The sequence below is a fragment of the Lepisosteus oculatus genome, chromosome 21 (genome assembly GCF_040954835.1).
Source record: "Lepisosteus oculatus isolate fLepOcu1 chromosome 21, fLepOcu1.hap2, whole genome shotgun sequence".
Lineage (NCBI taxonomy): Eukaryota > Metazoa > Chordata > Actinopteri > Semionotiformes > Lepisosteidae > Lepisosteus > Lepisosteus oculatus.
In genome coordinates, this window is record NC_090716.1 from 3,660,391 (window position 1) to 3,679,883 (window position 19,493).

Consider the following 19,493-nt stretch of genomic DNA (forward strand, 5'->3'; position numbering starts at 1 on the left):
CTCGGGGTTGAAACGGCAAAAAAGTACCATCTGATGAAACGGTATTGACTGCTGTATTTCCCCCCTGCGGCTGTGCCTGTAAACAGCTCTCACCAGTTCCCTTTGTTGGTGCTGCAGGGAAAGGGACACCACTACCCCTCATCTGCACTTTGAAAATCTTCCAGATTCTGGGTGGAGTGGTGGCACTGTGGTGAAGGCTCTGTGCCTGTGGCTGGAAGGTTGCTGGTTCAAATCCCATGGCTGGCAGAGGAATCCTACTCTGTTGGGCCCCTGAGCAAGGCCCTTAATCCCAGGGGCTCTGACCCCCAGCTTCTCTCCCTGTCTGTGTGTCTCATGGAGAACAAGTTGGGGTATGTGAAAAGACAAATTCCTAATGCAAGAAATTGTATATGGCCAATAAGGTGACCTTATCTTATCTTATATTATGGTTCAGAAAGTTACATCACCCAGGAAAAGGGGGTGGGAGAGGTTTGTGACCCGTGTTTATATCACTTTGGAACATAAGTGGGCCGAAGGTGAGATACGAGAACACCACGTCCAGCAGCCTGGCTTTGAAAATGTGACTTGGATTGTACAAATTGTAATGGGAGTGGTGGAACCATCCTTAGCCTGCCTTTTTTCACTCGGAAAAAACAAATCATGGCACTTCTGGGATTGCCGAGTGTACAGCTAATTAAAAGAATATTGATAAAGAACCGTGCTTCGATCAACATAAGATCCCGATCCTGACTGTTGCAATGTGATGAAGCATGCTATTTTTTTTTGCGAGCAAAATCAGAACAGGAAAACAAAGGAAAGGGAGGGTTTGGGGCACGGGCAAGTAAACTGCTCCCAGGATATTTCAGCTAAAATAATTAATGTCTTGGGATTTCTTATTGTCTGCTCGGTGTGCTGATCCAGCAGCAGGACCACACAAAATACAGACATGCCATGAGAAACAGGCTTTGACGCTGTTTGTACTGTGCAGCAGTAAGGTATAGATGGCCTCCCAGCAAACAAGATTGTTTGCGCAGCAGGTTCCCCTCCTGGGGAGGAGATATTGATGAGAGTGGGGGAGCGGATTACAGTCCACTCTGGGTGTGGACAATAACGAAGGGTCGCTTTGTTGACTGCTGGGTGGAGCAGACAGGCTGATGAGTGTCACCCAGGTCAGTGCACACTTCGGTGACGGGTGAGGTGGGTCAGCCTCCCTTGAGGACAATTCTTGCTCCTTCTGGATGATGAGCGCTGTCCCAGTGCCGTTGTTTTTATAACACAGCAAAGGCTGATTTGAAAAGCAAACACAGAAATTGTTCCTCAGGCACATCAGTGTGCCAGGAAACAAATGATTCTAGTGCAACTCGAGCTGATGGGATTGAAAGGAAGCGAAAACAGGCCTCATTAACAGCCTGCTGAGAGCCCAAGCACTGCAGAGGCTCATGGGCAACAATTCAATTACCCAGTGTGGCAGCTACGCAGAGCACATGTCTCTGCTGTGGAGGCACCCCTCCTCCTCCTGCGTTGTGTAGTGTTACAGAAAGATGAATAATTTAAGGGGTTATTTCATGGCATTATGAGTTTGCAGACCCTGCATTCATCTCTACGGTGCTCAGGGAGAAAACTAATGAGGACCAATGACGTTACTGTGTGCCGCAGCTCGGCCTGCACATGCTCTCACGGGGTGTGTGCGATTATGCCGATCAGATCCTTTTTAAACATGCGAGGATGTCCCACTTGGTAGAGGACAGCCGTGCTGAGCGATCTGCATTTGAATGCAGTACAAACCCATAAACCAGGTGGGCACAGCGAGGCTCTGGGTTCATTTCCCACGCGGCTGGACCATTGGCAACTACACAGTACAACCAGTGTTTGCCTCCTCCTCGCCTCTGAGCCTACTTCCGTAATATCTTCCGGATTCTGGGCGGAGTGGTGGCACTGTGGCGAAGGATCTGTGCCTGTGGCTGGAAGGTTGCTGGTTCAAATCCCACGGCTGGCAGAGGAATCCTACTCTGTTGGGCCCCTGAGCAAGGCCCTTAATCCCAGGGGTGCTGACCTTGTGCTCTGACCCCCAGCTTCTCTCCCTCTCTGTGTGTCTCATGGAGAACAAGTTGGGGTATGTGAAAAGACAAATTCCTAATGCAAGAAATTGTATATGGCCAATAAGGTGACCTTATCTTATATTATGGTTCAGAAAGTTACATCACCCAGGAAAAGGGGGCGGGAGAGGTTTGTGACCCGTGTTTATATCACTTAGGAAAACATAAGTGGGCCGAAGGTGAGATACGAGAACACCACGTCCAGCAGCCTGGCGGAGCTGCCAGGAACATTTCTGGAACGGTATCCGTCTTTGTGAAGAGCGAAGGATAAAGTTACAGCCCAGGCTCGGGGGGGGGGGCGCTGCACAGTGCCCAGCAGGCGGCTGTCACACTGCTGCCCGGACTAATAACTTCATTACAATGTCATTAGTGGAAACAGTCCTCTCGGGAGAGTGCTCAAAGAGCAAAATGGGTTAAAATTTGTGTAATTAAAACATTTTCACTAGGGACAGCGACATCCAAGAATTGAGCGCTTTGTGGACGTTTGGAGTAATTGGCGGGAGAGGTTGGGCTTGGTCGGTGGGCTTGCAGGTCGAGGAGACCCGAACCCCCTTCAGAAGGAGTGAATCAGGGGGCAGCTGGAAGGTGGAGAGGAGGGACACGCTTCGGACAAACGCGAAGGGAGGTGTTTGTGTCCGACACACACTAGAGCCGATTTCCGTACTGTCGTCGATCAGGAGCAGCTGTGCGAGACTGAAGGCGTCTTCCTTATTCCCCCCAAACTTCTGTTCAATCTCGTCATAACGTGTCAAAATGTTTTTGTTGCATACCTTTCATTCAAAATTGAAGTACTACCTCACAGCACTTTTCATGGACAAACGAGGGTGACATCATTCACAAAACAAGAAGTCTCCCAGCACAACGAGCTGCCAGTATGTGACACTCGCCACCGATGTCCCTCATATAATTCTCCATTCATTCAGTATTCAACTCTAAAAACTCTGACAGCTTGAAGCGCTTATTAATCGCTACAACTTGTTTCTGGGGGAAAAGATGTTTGGCGCATGTGGTGCAACTTTTAAGGACAAAGTAGGTCGATCAAATCAATTTTAAAAAATGTAAAGAGAAAGGGAAATGGATCTAGTCAGCACGAGCACTCACTGTGACCATTTTTCCCATGATACCTCTGAAGTAGAGTGTGCGACTACTGGACTGTCACACTCAAAATATAACTGTACTTCCCGGTTCTGACCACAAGGTGGCGCTGTTTCAGACCTTTAAAAGTGACTCGGCCCTGGAAAAAAAAGGCATCTTCATCTTAGGAGCTCTACATGTATGTGATCAGAAAAATAATACCAGGATCACCCCTTTAAAAATGTTTTCTAACAAACCTCGTCCTCGTTTAGTGTTCACCACACTTCCGAGTTTTCTGGATAGAGCCTTTCACGTTTGCTTTTCCAAGCTTGTTACAATTTCTGAATAATGAAACAACTCCCAAAACACTAGGATCTCAGACGTCACGTTACAGAACAATTTCTGTGCCTCTTGGCAGCATTTGCAAGCTGTTTGCACCCGGGGGCTAATTTAGTGATATTCAGAACAGAACAAATCATTTGATTTGAAGACCAAAATATTGCATTACACTGTACAAGGATACAGACCAAACTGACTGGACTAGCAGTGTAAAGTGCTTGTTTTCCTTATATCATTAAGGTGGAAATATGGAACATGCTACATGCCACAGCAACTCGTAAGGTGCTAATGATCAACACTGATTTTAATAAAGCTGAGTCCAGGTTCAGGAGTGTCACTAATAGAAGCAGGATTTAATATTTAAAAAGGCTCGTTTCCTATGAAGCTCACCGTGTGAGCATCGGGGATTAAAGGATTACCGGATTACCCAGAGATAAGAACACAATGAAGTGTGGGAACCAGTGGAATGAGAGCAAAAGCCGATCAAACCAACTTTCGCAAAAACACGGGTTGGCGCATTAAATAAGTACGCAACACGCACCAGTTTTCCAAAATATATAAATAACATTTATTCGCATTTACTGAACGTTATAAACAGCCTTGCTCCAGGCCACAGCGATATGTACAGAAGTGTTAAGAAGGCGGCAATGTGTGCAGTACAGAGGGGTTCTATCTGGAACAGCAGTAGTGACGACAACTTCAGAATGAGTCTCTAAAATACAAAAGGACCTCCGGGAATTCCCCAAGCCCAGCTCTGACGGCTTGTGCTCCGGGTGTCTGGACAGCCGTGGACCACTAGGTGGCGTACTTGTTGCGGATGATCTCTCCCCCCTCCACCTCCACCTGCTCGTACAGCCACTTGCGGTCGCAGCGACACTCCACGCCGCACTTCTGCGACCCGCACTCGGGGCAGGGGTAGAAGCAGCCCAGGCACTCGGGGTCCAGGCAGTCGCACAGGTCCCTGCCGTTCGCGATCAGCAGCCCCTGGCTGTCGTACACCTTGCTTTTCGCGTTGCTCGGCGGCCTGGAAAAGAGAGGGGCCGGGACGAGGTCAGATCCCGAGGTCGTGACACCTCTCCAATTTACAGGACGGCAATTACAACCCTTCTTCCTGATCCGCCAGTCACCTCGTATTGCTCAAACCTGAGGTCCACAGCCTTTTCTTCTGCAGGTCTTTAACTACCAGCACCTCCCACCACTGACCCCTGATCTACACAGCCTCCCTGTCCACAGACACCAGCACCTCCCACCACTGACCCCTGATCTACACAGCCTCCCTGTCCACAGACCAGCACCTCCCAACACACCCCTGATCTACACAGCCTCCCTGTCCACAGACACCAGCACCTCCCACCACTGACCCCTGATCTACACAGCCTCCCTGTCCACAGACACCAGCACCTCCCACCACTGACCCCTGATCTACACAGCCTCCCTGTCCACAGACACCAGCACCTCCCACCACTGACCCCTGATCTACACAGCCTCCCTGTCCACAGACACCAGCACCTCCCAACACACCCCTGATCTACACAGCCTCCCTGTCCACAGACACCAGCACCTCCCACCACTGACCCCTGATCTACACAGCCTCCCTGTCCACAGACACCAGTACCTCCCAACACACCCCTGATCTACACAGCCTCCCTGTCCACAGACACCAGCACCTCCCACCACTGACCCCTGATCTACACAGCCTCCCTGTCCACAGACCCCAGCACCTCCCACCACTGACCCCTGATCTACACAGCCTCCCTGTCCACAGACCCCAGCACCTCCCACCACTGACCCCTGATCTACACAGCCTCCCTGTCCACAGACCCCAGCACCTCCCACCACTGACCCCTGATCTACACAGCCTCCCTGTCCACAGACCCCAGCACCTCCCACCACTGACCCCTGATCTACACAGCCTCCCTGTCCACAGACACCAGGAACTCACACCACTTGACCTATACATCCATACTGATCAGGGTGTACTGTACTGCGTGTGGTGCATTACCCTCATACCTCACTCTAACCCAGATATAGGAGTAGGGAGCAGCATGACATGGGGCTGGGGTCATCCCCGTGATGGGCTGATGTCCTATCCCCGGAGACGGAGGGAGTCTTCTACTTTCAGGTCTGGGAACCAGGACGAGCTGTGGATCGCCGAGCCAGCGTGTGGCTCGCCCTGCCCTAACCCGTGAAGGCGACTCACCTGTCGGAGCTCGGCTGCTTGGACTGGCGCCTCTTCTCCCGCCTGCTCGGCTCAAGCACCAGCTCCGTCTGCCGGCCCGGGTTGGCAAACTCCAGCGACTTCAGGGCCTTGGCTGTCCTCACCTGGAACGAGAGCCCAGCGGTAACGTCTCCAGTTCACGCACAGGAGACCGCGCGGGTGACCCTGCCGGACCCACGGGGGGAAACGCACCGAGATTCCCAAGCGATCTGAAACATCCTCAAACGGAAAAAAGCACCCCCAAGAAATCAGAACCGATGAAGAACACGAAACGCGCGTCGCCCTGCAGATACACAACACCAGGAACACGGAACTGGCGTTCTTCAGATCTCAGACAAAGCAAAACCGAGTCCAAACTGACGGTGGTGAGAAAAAGAGACAGACCTGGGTCGAAGAACGCTACGTTCCGGGCTTTTACAACGGCAAAAAAAAAAAAAAACACCCCGCGTCCGTTCGTCGTTTGCACTGTCAGCGCCAACCGCGTGCCCCTCTTACAAACCATTTACACATCAATGCAAATAAACGAATCGCTCGGAACAAGGAAGACAGAAGAAAAGCACCAGTGGAAAACATACTGGAAAAAAAACCACCTGACCTTTATTGGGCAGTCAAACTTTGCGAGCTCAGCGGGTCCTTCTAAGACAGAAAGTGTGTGGGGGGGGGGGCTGGCGCCCCCTAGTGGAGGCCTGGAGAATGTGGGGCCGCCGCGTATACGTACTTCGCTGTCCAGCTTCTTCTTCTGCCGGGACTCGGGGTCCAGGTCGCTGAAGCCGTTGATGAGCTGGGCGCACCGGCAGCACAGCTTCCAGCCGGGGACGAACTGCCGGGCGAAGCGCTCGCTCAGGAAGGTGGCCTCGTCCAGGTCGATGGCCCGCAGCCCCTTCTTGATGGCCTTCTTGTGGCAGCTGAAGGGGTCGCAGCAGGCCCGCTGCAGGTCCTCGTAGCGGTCCACGTAGAGCTTCTCGTGGTGCAGGCAGACCGTGTCGCCGTCCGCCAGGCCCAGTAGGCCGCTGCGCAGCTGCAGCAGCAGGGCGGCGTCGGCCGGCAGCTCCCGCAGGTGCCGCAGGCCCGGCGGCCGCGCGAAGTACGTCTTGTGGCAGTCGTGCGGCGCCTTCAGCAGCTCTCCCACCGTGCAGGGCTGGAGCTCCATCGCGGGCCTGAGTCTCGACTAGGGCACTGACTTGGGTGGGAGCCTTTATTAATGAACGGGCATTGCTCTGAAATTACAACCTCCCGGGCAGCGTGACGATCCTATGCAGGTTCACCCTGGGGAAAGCATTAAAGTCAATGAGATTGATGCTTCGCAACGGGTCAACCTACGGCAGCTGGGCCTCTGCTAAGGGTGCGAAAGGGGCCTGGCCGTGCCCCCCTGTAGCCTATTAACTGCTTACAACCTGCAAAGACTCCCCAGAACACCGCCGAAAAAAGGCCTGCCTCCGGTCCCGACTTTCAGTGAAAAGCTACGACACGCTCACTGTAAAGACACTTCAACTCGGGAGCCTTTAAAAACCAAACCCTCCCCTGTGCTAAAGCGACCAAACCGACCTGCGTTTGCAAGGCGCGACCGGCGGGAAGGAACACTCTCAAAAACCCGACGAGATCAGGGGGAAAGGGAAAAGGCACAAGTGTCTGCCTCCTGATTAGCGCTCTCCGTGTCGCTGAAAGTTCCTCTTGCCCACGCTGACTGAGCCCAGGAAACCGGGGGCAGCCAGGTCTCTAAAAGGTAAAACCGCGAGGTGGAAGCAGAGGAGCCTGAAGATCTCTCAGGGGCGCACATCACACCGCCCGCGCACAGCGGGGTCGGGCAGCTCCTGAGCCAGCTCGCAGCAGCCGGTGCTGATTCACGCCCTCCTGATTCCCACACTGCCGCGCACTGCGGATTGGGGACCAGGGGGCGAGGCTCCCTGCTCCAACAGGAGGGAGTCCGCACGGCGGGAGGGTACCCCAAAGGGCTCACAGGACCCCCCAGAGACCTCTCTCGCAGGGGAAATAGACAGCAGTAACAAACAAGCGGCGACGTTCAGTCCGTCTGACCTGCTCGGCAGCTGGCTTCAGCTCGTTCCACACTCCCACCACTCTTTCGGCAAAGAAGTGCCTCCTGTCCTCGGCCTTAGCCGCACTTCCGGCCTCGTGACCACGCACCCTCCCCGGTCTGTCCGTCGCCGTTAATTCGAGGTCCTCCCGCCCCCCCAACCCTAGCAGCACTAGGCGTTGCCGCCTGCACACCCCACCCATCAGAGCACGCCGCCTGATCCGCAGGGCTCGGCCCCACGAGAGCGAACGAGCCCCGGTATCAGTTACACGCTCCGCACTCGTGAAGCGCAAAGCAAGACAGAGTCTCGGGAAGCACCAGCACAAGAAAAGAAGAATGGAGGTAGCCTGTCCTGCGCTTTCTAAACCGTCAAGACACAAAGCGCTCCCGACAGCGCAGGCAGCTGGACTTTACTTACGAGACCGGCTGAGATTGCAACTCCTGGGAACAACCGACACCTGCAGAGGCTGCCACACCTGCAGTCACGGGCAAGACTTTGCGTTCCGGTGGCCGGGACCGAAAGCACCGGTGAACTGGTGGCCTCCTGTCTAACAGCACAGCTCCTCTTGGACAAACTCTCCCGAGCCACTTCCGAAAATTCCGTAAAGAACCATCTTCTTCCCGGTTCCAGCGTGCGGCTCCGTGCTCAATCTGGTTGGAGAGGCGCAAGTCCTCCCAATAACACAGCGGCGCGGGCTGTCACTCCAGGGTCACCACTATGAGCGTTATCCCAGGTGCAGACGGCACTTTCGTTTCCTCCCTAAGATAATCGGCCAGTTTACCCCTCGCAACAGAGCCCAGCGCTAGAGACAGCAGACCTCTCCTCCCGAGGTATGAGAAGGGTCTGGTGGCGGGGGGGGGTCTTGTGCACGATGAAGAAAGAAGCGCGTGTACGTCTGCAGCCCCACCTGCCCGCGGGCACAAACACACCTGGCCCCCCCATCCCACAAGCCCCCGCGCCGCCAGGGCGTTCCCGCACGCGTCGTCATGGCAACCGGGGCCGGGCGTTCCCCCAGCTCGATTCACTCAACGCGACGGGAAAACAAAACAAAACGAAACGAAATGACGGTAATGATCTGGTCGGGAAAAAAAAAACCCCAATAAACTGGACATGTATGTTTTCGGTAAAAAAAAACGCAAGTCTTTATGCAGGACGACATCAAAAATAGCCTACAAAGCTGATTTTTAAGGAAAGTGACTCAAAAGTTGTAAAAAGGGAAATATCTGAATACACCTGAACTCTTCGTGAAAGTGAACAGCAACATCGAGCAGCTCATTGTAATAACAGCCCCGTTAAGACCCCCCCTTCCACCCCATAACCTTTAAAGACGACACAAGACGAGATGTTAGGTGTTAAACGACGATCGTCGAGCGCAAGGATATATTTCCTTTGCTAAAGCTTTGGAAATGACCGTGAGCAAGCATCTCTCACGCTTTAACACGGAAATGTCACTTACTATTGGCGGATCCCAGTTAAGAAGACGGCACAGAGCGAGTCGTCTTTAAAAATAAAAGCGACAGCTCAGAGTAAAAAAAAAAACGCCGAATGTGAAGATACAACTCAGTGGTTTCGAGTCCACTGTGCGGTACAACCACACATACAAAATGAAATAATCAAACCAATAGAACTATAACCTCCGATATCTCTTAAATTAATCTAATTAAATTAAAAAAATAAACGATTACATCGATTGCATCAGGGGATCGCGGATGTTGTTTTGTTTGGACTGTTGAGGGAGAATGTTTACGAGAAAGATCCTACTTTAAAAAAAAACAAAACTAAAAGTAGGCGAACCCGTCTACGCCAGGCGTGTTTAGATTAAAAGGAAAACACCCACCCACTGAAAACCGGGGAAAAAAAAAAGATTCAAAATAAATGACTCACGAAGTTTAAACTGTCAAAAAAAAAAAAGAGAAAAGCGGGCAACGTGGAGTCTGCGCTTGCTGCCGCCTCAGCAGGAAGTTCAACTTCTTCGATCAGCGACTCCGTACCTGTCTGAGCGGCTGCCACAGAAGAAAGCTGGAGGCAGTAATTACCCGCAGGGGTATTCAAGACTCCCCCCACCCCCCCCAGCGCACACCTACACCCGTCCGTCCCCGAGGACACGCACCGTGTTGTCCTCCGCGCCGTGTCTCCTCATCTTCCCCCAGCCGAGACCAGCAGTTATGGCGCCCCTGCCCCCGAAATCGCATTGGCGGAAACCGGTGGGGCGCCCTCTGCCGGCCGGCGGGCGCGCCGCAGCGCCCCGATTTCACCGCCTGTCCTAATTCTATTTCACCGCCCCCCAGAAATACAATTAACGAGTGTTCGCCCATTAAAAAAAAAAAATCAAAGATATTTAGCAAAAAAAAAAATTTTCTAAGGTACAAAACACACGAGAAAATAAATCGCTGTAGCGCTTAATTCCCTTAAAGTGATCTTGAATACCGGGTCACTTGGTCAAAACTGCCCGTTTTGCTGCCTGCGTTGGATGCACACTTTACTTTCAACACTACTTTACACCAACAGCAAACAACACTTCACAGCTTTGACTCAGTATGGACGTCACCAAACCATTCAGCGTATTTAGGATCCCTCTGCTGTCTTTAAAACGTGAGAACTTATTCGTCTGTCGGACTAATTCCAAACCAACAGTACCAATATCCTTTTTGTAACACGGTGAGGAAAACCGGTCTAACCTGCGAGGTCTTACTTGTGCACTGTATAGTTTTGCCAGCCTTTACATTCTATGTGTTTAACTATATTAACCCATTAGTGTCTGACTTTTAGTGTTTTCATACATTGTCTAGAAGATATACTGTAAATGATGTCACATCATACCCACATGAGCGATTTTTCACAACAGAAAAAGTAGTCTCCACAACACCTGGGTTTTCCAATTATATTTGGATTTGTATTTTCTTTTGCTACAGGCATGTAATACTTGTCAACATTATAGTTCATCACTTCATCTGCCAGGTGTTTTCCCACAGTTTGAACTGTTTCTCTAAATACTCCTATTTGGGCATTTTGTGCAAGCCTGACTAGTTCACAGACAGCTCCAGAAGTTAGATCACTGATGGAAATGAAGAGGAGCAGTGGTCCTAGTACCGCTCCCTGTGGCACTCCGCTAGTTACAATAATCGGTCATCATTTCTATTGTTTTTTGCCAGAGAGCCCATCATGTTTTGCTGAGTTTCTCACTAGCTCCTGCAGTCAGTAGGTAGGCAGAGCCAGACTCAGACAGTGAATTCAGGTACGCACCCCACTGCAGCTGAGGTACAGTGCAGTGATCCAAGAAAATAAGCCACTGACCAGACTGCAAATTTACCCATGCCAAAATTCAAACCAAGCAGCATGAAACTGTCAATGTTAACAGATTGGAGAACTTACAAGTTCGCTACATCAAATATAAAAATAGCATCGCAGTTCCCCTTTTTCAAGACCTAATGTCCTCCTCCCGTTTTGCAACCTATCTAGCCTGTTTGAAGCCAATTGCCTGGTAGAAACTAACAGGTCAGGGGCTTCGGCAACATGGCGGGGACGGCTTGTTCCCCACTCCCACCACCCTTTGTGTAAAGAAGTGCCTCCCCATTCTTCATTTTCGCTCATGTCTGATAGTTTGTGTTTTGACTGCTGATTCTACAGATGGAAGAGGTGCACTTCTCCATTGTAAGATCTCGAGTTACTTCCATCCAGCCATTTTCCAACCACCTTATCCAGATCAGGGTCACGGGTTAGCCAAACTCGGGCAACAGGCACAAGGCAGAATACAACCTGGATGGGATGCCAATCCACTGCAGGGCACACACAGACACAAACACACACACACCCCAAGGCCAATTTTCCTAGAAGCACGCTAACCACCATGATTATATATATACACACTGCAGGGAGAATATATTAACTCCAGAAACTGAAACCAGGACCCCAGTGCTGTGAGGCAGGAGTCTTAAGCACTGCACCACTCTGCTGCCCATTTTCTAGTTATTTCTAAGATGTAACATTTATAAAGCCAACCCCAACCAGCACCTGCCATGCCACCTGTTTTATACCTTTATACCTCAAAAGTGCACAGTACGAGGCTGCAATCTTACACCGAAAAAAATACCCTGACATAGCAACAAGGAATAGTGTTCATGCTATGTACGTATTCTACAACAACAGCGAAGCACCGCTTTCTTCCTATCGAGACATTTAGCAACAAGCACATTTCAGAAAGAGTGTCGATTGCCCGGTGACTTTTCTCAAGGTTTTGAATCTCGGGTTTAAGCCCTCCCAAGTCGCCGCATTTCGCTCTCCACAGGCATTAGCGCACCGATGTGTAAAACCGAGTCCAAACTTCAACTTTGTGTATAAAAATCTGGTACAGTAGTTGAAAGGGAAACATTTAGGCAATTCCGCGGTTCTTCCGAGATTGAGCGGAAACGTGTCGATCCTTTTTTCTTTTTAGATACAGCGGAAAAACGGGATGAAAGTGTGATTGCTGTCTGTACTGTAACCGTTCAATTGTTGAACCTACCAAACCTCAAACCCAACTGGTCTTGCAGCTGATCTTTGCCTCTAATTACATCAAGGGCAAAGGAACGTTAATTTACACCATCACCACTTACTCGTGTCAATTACTCTACCAGGACGTCTACCGTAACATTACCAATCCAAACAAAGGTGTTTGGAGTTATACCTTCATTTCTCACCTCCATGTGGTCATTCACTTACCGCCTTGTTAAAGAGGGACAAATATTAAGAGTTAAATACTCATGGCATTGAGAAAATCCTATCATCATCATTGGAGGCACGTGCACAGCCTCAGCTCCCACACAGAGGCACACGCAGCCCTCTCGCATCCAGCGTGGCATTGTGGGATATCCACGGAAGAGCACACTTGCTGGGTGAGAGACCAAGATACGTGGCAGTGTAGCGACACCTATCGCTTGGCTCGGCAAAAAAACAAGAACTCCCGAACGAGTTCTCAGAGGAACCTCGAATACGTCTGGATTTAGCGGTGCGTTTGTTCCGGTGACGTTCCTCACGCGACGCTGAATTATGCAGCGCTACGACGCAGCGTGGGATCACAGGAGTCCGAGTCTGCGATCCCTGCTCTCGTGCAGCGGAGGGGGGGAGGGGGCGAGGCACAGGAAATGGCAACACCGCTGATCGGGGTCACGTCTCCCCCAAACCTTAGCAGAGACGCTGTGTAGATGGCACCTGTTGTCTCACTCTGCCGTACAACCGGGGCGCCTATACGAGGCTCCTGGGTCCACATCCCTCCCAGATAAGTATCCTCAAGCAGTCAATTTCCTCAAACCACCTCGCCTTGTTCTGTTCCCAGCATGCCATTCAAGGCGCAGTTGTTTCCAGCGCCTCACGAGGGGCCCGCACAACGAAGTGCGCTTCTGAGCAGGAGTCCTGGGCTCAGTGAATTGTGTGAGGCTCTTGGACACGGTTCTACCCATCCAACCTCTCATCCTGCACAGGATCGAGGGGCGAGCCGGAGCCCATCCCTGCAAGCAACAGCAAGCAGGTGTGATCCTGGGCAGGACTCCAGTCCATCGCAGGCAAAGAAGGCAATTTATCCCAAAGTATGTCTTTGGAATGTGGGAGGAAACCCACGCCAACACAGGGAGAACATGCAAACTCCACGCAGAAGGGCATCCCAGGGGCTAGAAGAGGGTGGTTGAAGAGTCCTTCCGAAAACAAGACCGCATCTCCTCACGTCCCTCCCAGTCCTGCGATCTCCAAGCACGTGCTCCGTCGTGTCCGAAGCCGTCGGCCTGCTTGGGGACTAAAGGTCCTGAGAAATGTGGGATTCCAGCCCTCTGTATCAAAACGGTGTTCGGTCCAGGTCAAGCTGCTCACCGGAGTGAGGGCCGAGCTTTCCGGCCACGGGTTCGAGGCCGCTGGCCGGCCGTGACCAGGACGCCCCCCCAAGCGCTGCCAAGGGCGGGGCGGGGTCAGGCTGCCAGGGCCCTCAGCGGCGCCCCCTGCTGCCTCCTGGGGGGAGCTTGCAGGCACACGGCGAGATCAGGCTTCCTCGTCTGCCCCAGCGCGGTCGCCGGGCTCGTGGCCACAGTCCGCGATCCTCAGACTCCCAGACTGCACTGAGCCCACCAGCAAAGACGGGGTTCCAGGGTGCAGACGGCGGGGGTTTCGAACCCAAGCCCAGAGGGTGGTGGCTAACTCCAACTGGGGTCCCCAGGACCAGCTCAACGCTCTCGTGCCCCGACGGCCCGGGTTCGGGTCTCCTTCGCTGAAGCCGACTAGGCAAACGCACTTTTAGCAAAAACCGTGATGCCCCTGAGCACTCCTGCCCTGTCTGGCCCCTGCAGGCCTGCAGGGAGGGTCAAGCCACCTTTCCAAGTGCCCCCAACACCCCTCTGAGGCTCCTGGGGGGGTCTAAGACACCCAAAGCACAAGAAAACATGGCTCCTCCGGTGGGGGGGGCAGGTAGACAGGTGTTGATCCTGCCCATGGAGCACAGGGGTCACATCCACACCAGCCTTAACGGGGTACAATCAGGGTATGATCCGGGCAGACACGCTCGCCGGCACACTGAGTCTAGGACACCATCATTGCCGATCCCATTTAAAAAAACAAAGGGGGCTGCCATTGTACGCAGGGGTATCTCCTCCTCACGGCGTCGCAAACAAGACCAGACGCCTTCTTCCAGGGGCGGCCAGGGTCCGAGGGAGCCACTGCCGACACCGACCCAGGGCGCGCGCCCCAGTAACCCCCGCCGTTGGGGTCGTGACAGGTGAGGAAAAGGCAGACAGACACACCCCCCTCCGCTGTCCCGCTCGGACTCGTGGGGAGCACAGGACCCCAGACGGCACCGATCCCATCCCAGAACCCCCTCAGCACACACCGAAGCCGGTTTCCGCTGGGTTAGACGCCACGGATCACCCCCTTAGCCAGGAGCATCCGAGCCGGCTCCAGGGGTGACTTCCCTGGCAAAACACCAGCCGAGACTCCCCGTCCGCTTCTACAAGGTGTCACAGCTGTTCTGCCACCTCCTCCGTGGCTTAAAACAGCGATCGGTGTCCCCATCGCCTCAGCGCCCAGACGACGGGACCAAATTCGTTGCTCAGTGGCAAAACCAGAAAACCCCGCCGGGCACTCACCGTGAAACTGGCGGCGCTCATCTCCTTGAGCCGGAGCCGCCGCTCCCGCTGGCGCAGCCTGGCCTTCTCCCGCTCCTGCGCCTTCTCCAGCTCGCTCATGGCGCCGAAGCGCTGCCGCTTCAGCCGGCCCGGCTCCTTGGCGGTCGCCCCTCCCCGCAGCGCCCGCGGCTCCGCCTGGAACGCAGGGTGAACCGGCGGCTGTCAAGAGACGGCCGCCCGCGGCTGCCCACCGCGCCGGCCCCCCTTCCGGAGCAGCCCCGCGGGTCCGAGCGCCGCTGTGCCCCACTGCATTCAAGCCAAGGTCCTTTCACCGTCACCTCCGTCACTACCCCGTTAGTTCATCAGTGTGCCTATAAATACCTTTCGCTGACACTCATAGAGCGCTTTTCTGGCCCCTCCACTCAGAGCTCTTTACAGGTCATGGGGATCCCCTCCACCCCCACCAGTGTGCAGCCCCCCCTGGATGATGCTCCAGTCCTCTCACACACACCAGCTCTCAGTGGGGAGGAGAGCAGAGTGATGAAGCCAGTTCAGAGAGGGGGGGTTATTAGGAGGACATGAATGGTACAGGCCAATGGAAAATGTGGCCAGGACGCAGGGGTTACACCCCTACTCTTTTCGAGAAACGCCCTGGGATTTTTAATGACCACAGAGTCAGGACCTCGGTTTTACGTCTCATCCGAAGGACGGCGCCTGTTTACAGTATAGTGTCCTCGTCACTATACTGGGGCATTAGGACCCACACAGACCGCAGGGTGAGCGCCCCCTGCTGGCCCCACTAACACCTCTTCCAGCAGCAGCCTCAGCTTTCCCAGGAGTCTCCCCTCCAGGTACTGACCAGGCTCACACCTGCTGAGCTCCAGTGGGGCTGCCAGCTGGGAGCTGCAGGGGGATACGGCTGCTGTGATATGGCTGCAGGGTGACATGGCTGACTTAATAAGTCATTAAAAAGACAGGCTGCCTCCTCTCCTCAATAACCCGCTGTCTCGTGCTGCTGTGGAAGGACGGGTTCCCCCCCCTCTCACCTCCGACGTCTCCGGCTCCGGGGGCTGGGGGGGTCTGAAGATGGTGGGGACTGCGTCTTCCCTCAGGAACTGCCTGCCGTTGTAGTCCCGGAAGCATTCCGGCAGGAAGTGCTCCGAGCACAGGCACGTGTTGGACGTGGGGGCGAAGGACTTGCGCCCCAGATTCTGCACCCACTGGGCGGCGAGCGTCGGCCGGCTGATGGGGAACCTGCGGCAGACAGGGAGACGGGTGACAGGGGCCGCATGGCGGGGGGGGGGGGGCGTCACCACGCCAACACGGGCCTGCTGCGACCACCTGGCCTGGCTCCGGCGGCTACTTTCCGATAGCGGGGTCTCAAAGGGGGTTCCCACGTCTCAGACCGGTTCCGCAATCGTGGTAGCCGAATAAATCCGCCGACGGTATACGGGCAGAAGAAAAATCCACGTTGCGACTTGAGCACAAACCCGCGAACCGTCGTGAAAGTACCGCAAGGCGCGGTGGTATCGCAAGCCCGCTCCCCAGTTCCCACGCATCGCGACGCGAGGCGGCCCTTCCTGCTCACTAGTCACTGCCACGACCGATGTACCGCCCTGTGCTGCAGAGATTTCACCGCAGAAACGTTGCCAACGCGATCGGCACGCAGAGTCAACGAGTCGGATTTGTCGGCAAAGCAGTCTCGAAGTCCAGAGCCGTATTTCTATTGGATTAGGAGCCGTACCCACAAGCCTGCGGGTTTACAGTGTAATGGGTCTGCTTCACGTCACCCAACGTTTCGTTGGCTCATTCTGAATCGCCGACAGTGACAGCAACATGACGCTGAACACTCCTGGACATTTTGTCTATTTCGTGGTGTACTCTGGAGGTTTTACAAGTTACCGGGTACATTTTACTTTGAAATGCGCTCATCAACGCCGATTCTTTCTAACCCCCCCCAAAACATCTGAAACTAGCGCTGCAGTTCAACTGTAACCCGTCTCTCCAGTCTGCCAAGGAGCTCCTGTCAGGTGGAAACCAAGGGAAAAGTGAGGTCAAGGCGGCGATTCGAACAGGAAGGTGGTTACAAAACCCATTTTAGCCTTAAATCTGTAGCGAGTGAGCTTCTGGCACTGTAAAGCAGGAGTCAGTCATAATCGAGCATACAGACAGATTAAAGGAGTCCTACCCCTGCTCCTGGGGAGCCTGTCTCGTCAGCCCTACAGGTCACCTGTATAAAGAGAAGAATACCACTTCGCTATTGAGGAAAGTTACCTATTCAATTAGGAGTCCTCTGGTCCTTGAGAGATTAAGGATCGTCAAGACTTTGCACTAAACGATGGCTCTTCTTTATTTAACATCCTACTTATTTGAACATGTTTCTCCCGGCCAGGAGAAACCGGTGACGTACTAGTGAGCTATAATACCTGTTGGATGGGCACTCCACTCTAGGACGAGGGTTCGAGATGCCTATTTTGAACAAATAAAAACCTTTTTTCCACTTTAACGCTAACCACAGGAGGAAAACGTCCACTGTGGTGCAGATAAACGCTAATTTCCTTACCTGTGCGTGACACCAAGAAGGGCATTCCTGACTCTTGCAAAAAAAAACACACACACACACCTCAAAGCTCTACATTTGCTTTGGTAGCTTGTGTTTGTTTTCTGAACCCTTTGATTTTCAGAGGAAATAAGAACCGCTGTAGTGTTTTTTTCTGCATACATGTCTTAGGTCTTACTAACTAGGTTTTGATTGCAAACGGAAAAAAATGCAGCAGAGACGAGACCTTTGTGGGGGGTGGACACAGAGGTCCTTATTTTCAGTGAAAATCGTTCCAAACATGAAGCAACATAAGCTACCAGAACAAAGTGTATAGCTTTGAGATGTTTTTTTTTGTGTATGTGTGTGCAAAAGTCAAGAGTTTCCTTCTTGCTATCCTGTTTTGATCACTGGGAGAGAAAACGTGTGAACTGCAAGGAAGTAAAAAATCGACACAGTTAACAGTGTTAAACACCTGAATCTATAAAAAAAGAAACATACTTGCAAAAAAAAAACCTTAAGAACATCCTGACGAGGTAAAATGATCCAATGCGTCCACTGGAACAGCACTGTGTCATTCCCAGGCTTCCACCAAGAGACTGGGGGGCAGATCCTGCTCCCACTCTGTTTTGGTGCACCGCGAGCGCCGGGGCGGCGGAGCACGTGCAGGAAGCTCTTCTGCGTCTCAGCGGCTCCGAAATCAAGCGGAACCCCCCCCCAGCAAGGAAACCGGCTCCGAGAGGCGAACAGTATCTTGACAAAAAAAAAAACCCCAAACGTGATAGGAAGCACACACAAACCACGCACCTGTAAAATCGTATGGACGATCCCTTCACAAACCGGTTGGTACACCCTTCGGCAGCGCAAGACACCGGCATATCGGGGGCGGGGAGGGGGGATGCGGTCAGATTCGGCAGAATTCGTCCTCTTCTCCGTTCTTCCGTTTGCCAACTACAAAATGGCAACTGCTGTAGCCTGTCTCTCTCTCTCTTTTCACACGAGTGCAGCACACAGACGCGCAGGCGAACTACGCCTGCCCTCTAGCGGAAGACCCGTTCGCTCGGCATGTTTTCTGGTGGGGGGTGAGCAGAATTCATTTCGTTGTTTTTTTTTCTCTGAACTGCTGCTGGGAGGCAACCATTGGATTAACCACATGCAACCTTCCAGTATCGCGTCTCCCATCTTCTCTCGCTGAGCGCCGCCACACTCTTGCCTTGGCGATGTCGTCTCCCCTTTCGAGTTCGTCACACATCTCCGTCAATCCGGGGCTTCGGATCGTGTACCCCAATAACCACCACAACACAATAAGATGGGCAATAAATACTTGCGGGTTTTTTTTGAAGAAAATAAGTGAAAGCTGGTTAAAATAGTCTTTCCCTGAGACATGAATCCTCCTTGGACGAAATCGGCCGAACTGTTTTTGGTAACGAGTCCCTTGACCTGTGCCGAGCAGGTAAAACGACGCGTCCTGCTTTAACCTGGGTTTTTACTTATTCGTTCAGTATTTAGATGTGGTGGAGTTCTCTCTCCCCCCCAATGTTTAGGCCTATACTACAGATTAACCCTGTTGTACAAACACACTGGAGGGTCGAACTGCCGAAATTAATCATCGAAAATTCAACACTCAACGACGACGACAACAACAACAACAACAACAAAACAGCAGGAGTTTCTCCCTTTCATCATCTTTTGATGAATCCGTTTAACCCAGCTGTGGGCGAATCACAGATCTCGAAAAGAAAAGAAAACATTTTCTTGAAACGTAAAATTATGCTAATATATATCGTTTTATTTATTTTTTATTAAATGTATAAAGAATGTACAAAGCCTAATACAACTAGAGGAGCAGAAACATAAACAGAAAAAACAATGAACTGCCAGAGGTAAATTATTTGTGTGACCAATTTTTTTTTTTTACCTGTATCAAATGTTTCACTTGCTAATATATACCTACTATATGGCCGGGAAAAAAACCAACAGATTCGTGCTATTTAGAGGCAGGGTGATTTTCTGGTCTCTTTGTGTTCGCGTACGATTTCCACGCTGCGTGAATTTGCAGTGTCCACCCTGCCCCCTGCAGGAGTTCAGACGGCCCAGATGCCGAGCAGCCCATCGAGAATGTCAGCTTCGTCCCGA

The 19,493-nt window shown here is 52.5% G+C and overlaps 1 protein-coding gene across 5 annotated transcripts; it reads right to left on the reverse strand.

Annotated features, from left to right (window-relative positions):
- Window positions 1-4,032: 4,032 nt before the first annotated feature.
- Window positions 4,033-18,662, reverse strand: arl14ep (ADP-ribosylation factor-like 14 effector protein). 5 transcript variants are annotated; one of them, XM_069181692.1, is made up of 5 exons: window positions 18,165-18,662; window positions 15,865-16,072; window positions 14,840-15,013; window positions 5,689-5,810; window positions 4,033-4,512 (listed from the first exon to the last, which is right to left on the reverse strand). In XM_069181692.1, the coding sequence occupies exons 1-5, from the start codon at window positions 18,233-18,235 to the stop codon at window positions 4,284-4,286; spliced, it is 804 nt and encodes a 267-aa protein (XP_069037793.1). In that variant the 5' UTR covers window positions 18,236-18,662; the 3' UTR covers window positions 4,033-4,283. The 5 variants fall into 5 exon arrangements, with proteins under 5 accessions (XP_069037793.1, XP_006642778.1, XP_015194201.1 ...); XM_006642715.3 differs by lacking the exons at window positions 14,840-15,013; window positions 15,865-16,072; window positions 18,165-18,662 and adding exons at window positions 6,425-6,972; window positions 9,850-9,955; XM_015338715.2 differs by lacking the exons at window positions 14,840-15,013; window positions 15,865-16,072; window positions 18,165-18,662 and adding exons at window positions 6,425-6,972; window positions 9,731-9,823.
- Between the last annotated feature and the right edge of the window lie 831 nt (window positions 18,663-19,493).

Coding starts and splice junctions, on each gene's coding strand:
- arl14ep (XM_069181692.1), bottom strand. CDS start 18,235: ATGCCGGTGTCTTGCGCTGCCGAAGGGTGTACCAACCGGTTTGTGAAG. Junction 15,014..15,864: donor CGGAGCCGGAGACGTCGGAG/GTGAGAGGGGGG, acceptor CCTGCGTTCCAG/GCGGAGCCGCGGGCGCTGCG. Junction 5,811..14,839: donor TGAGCGCCGCCAGTTTCACG/GTGAGTGCCCGG, acceptor CTCTCGTTCCAG/GTGAGGACAGCCAAGGCCCT.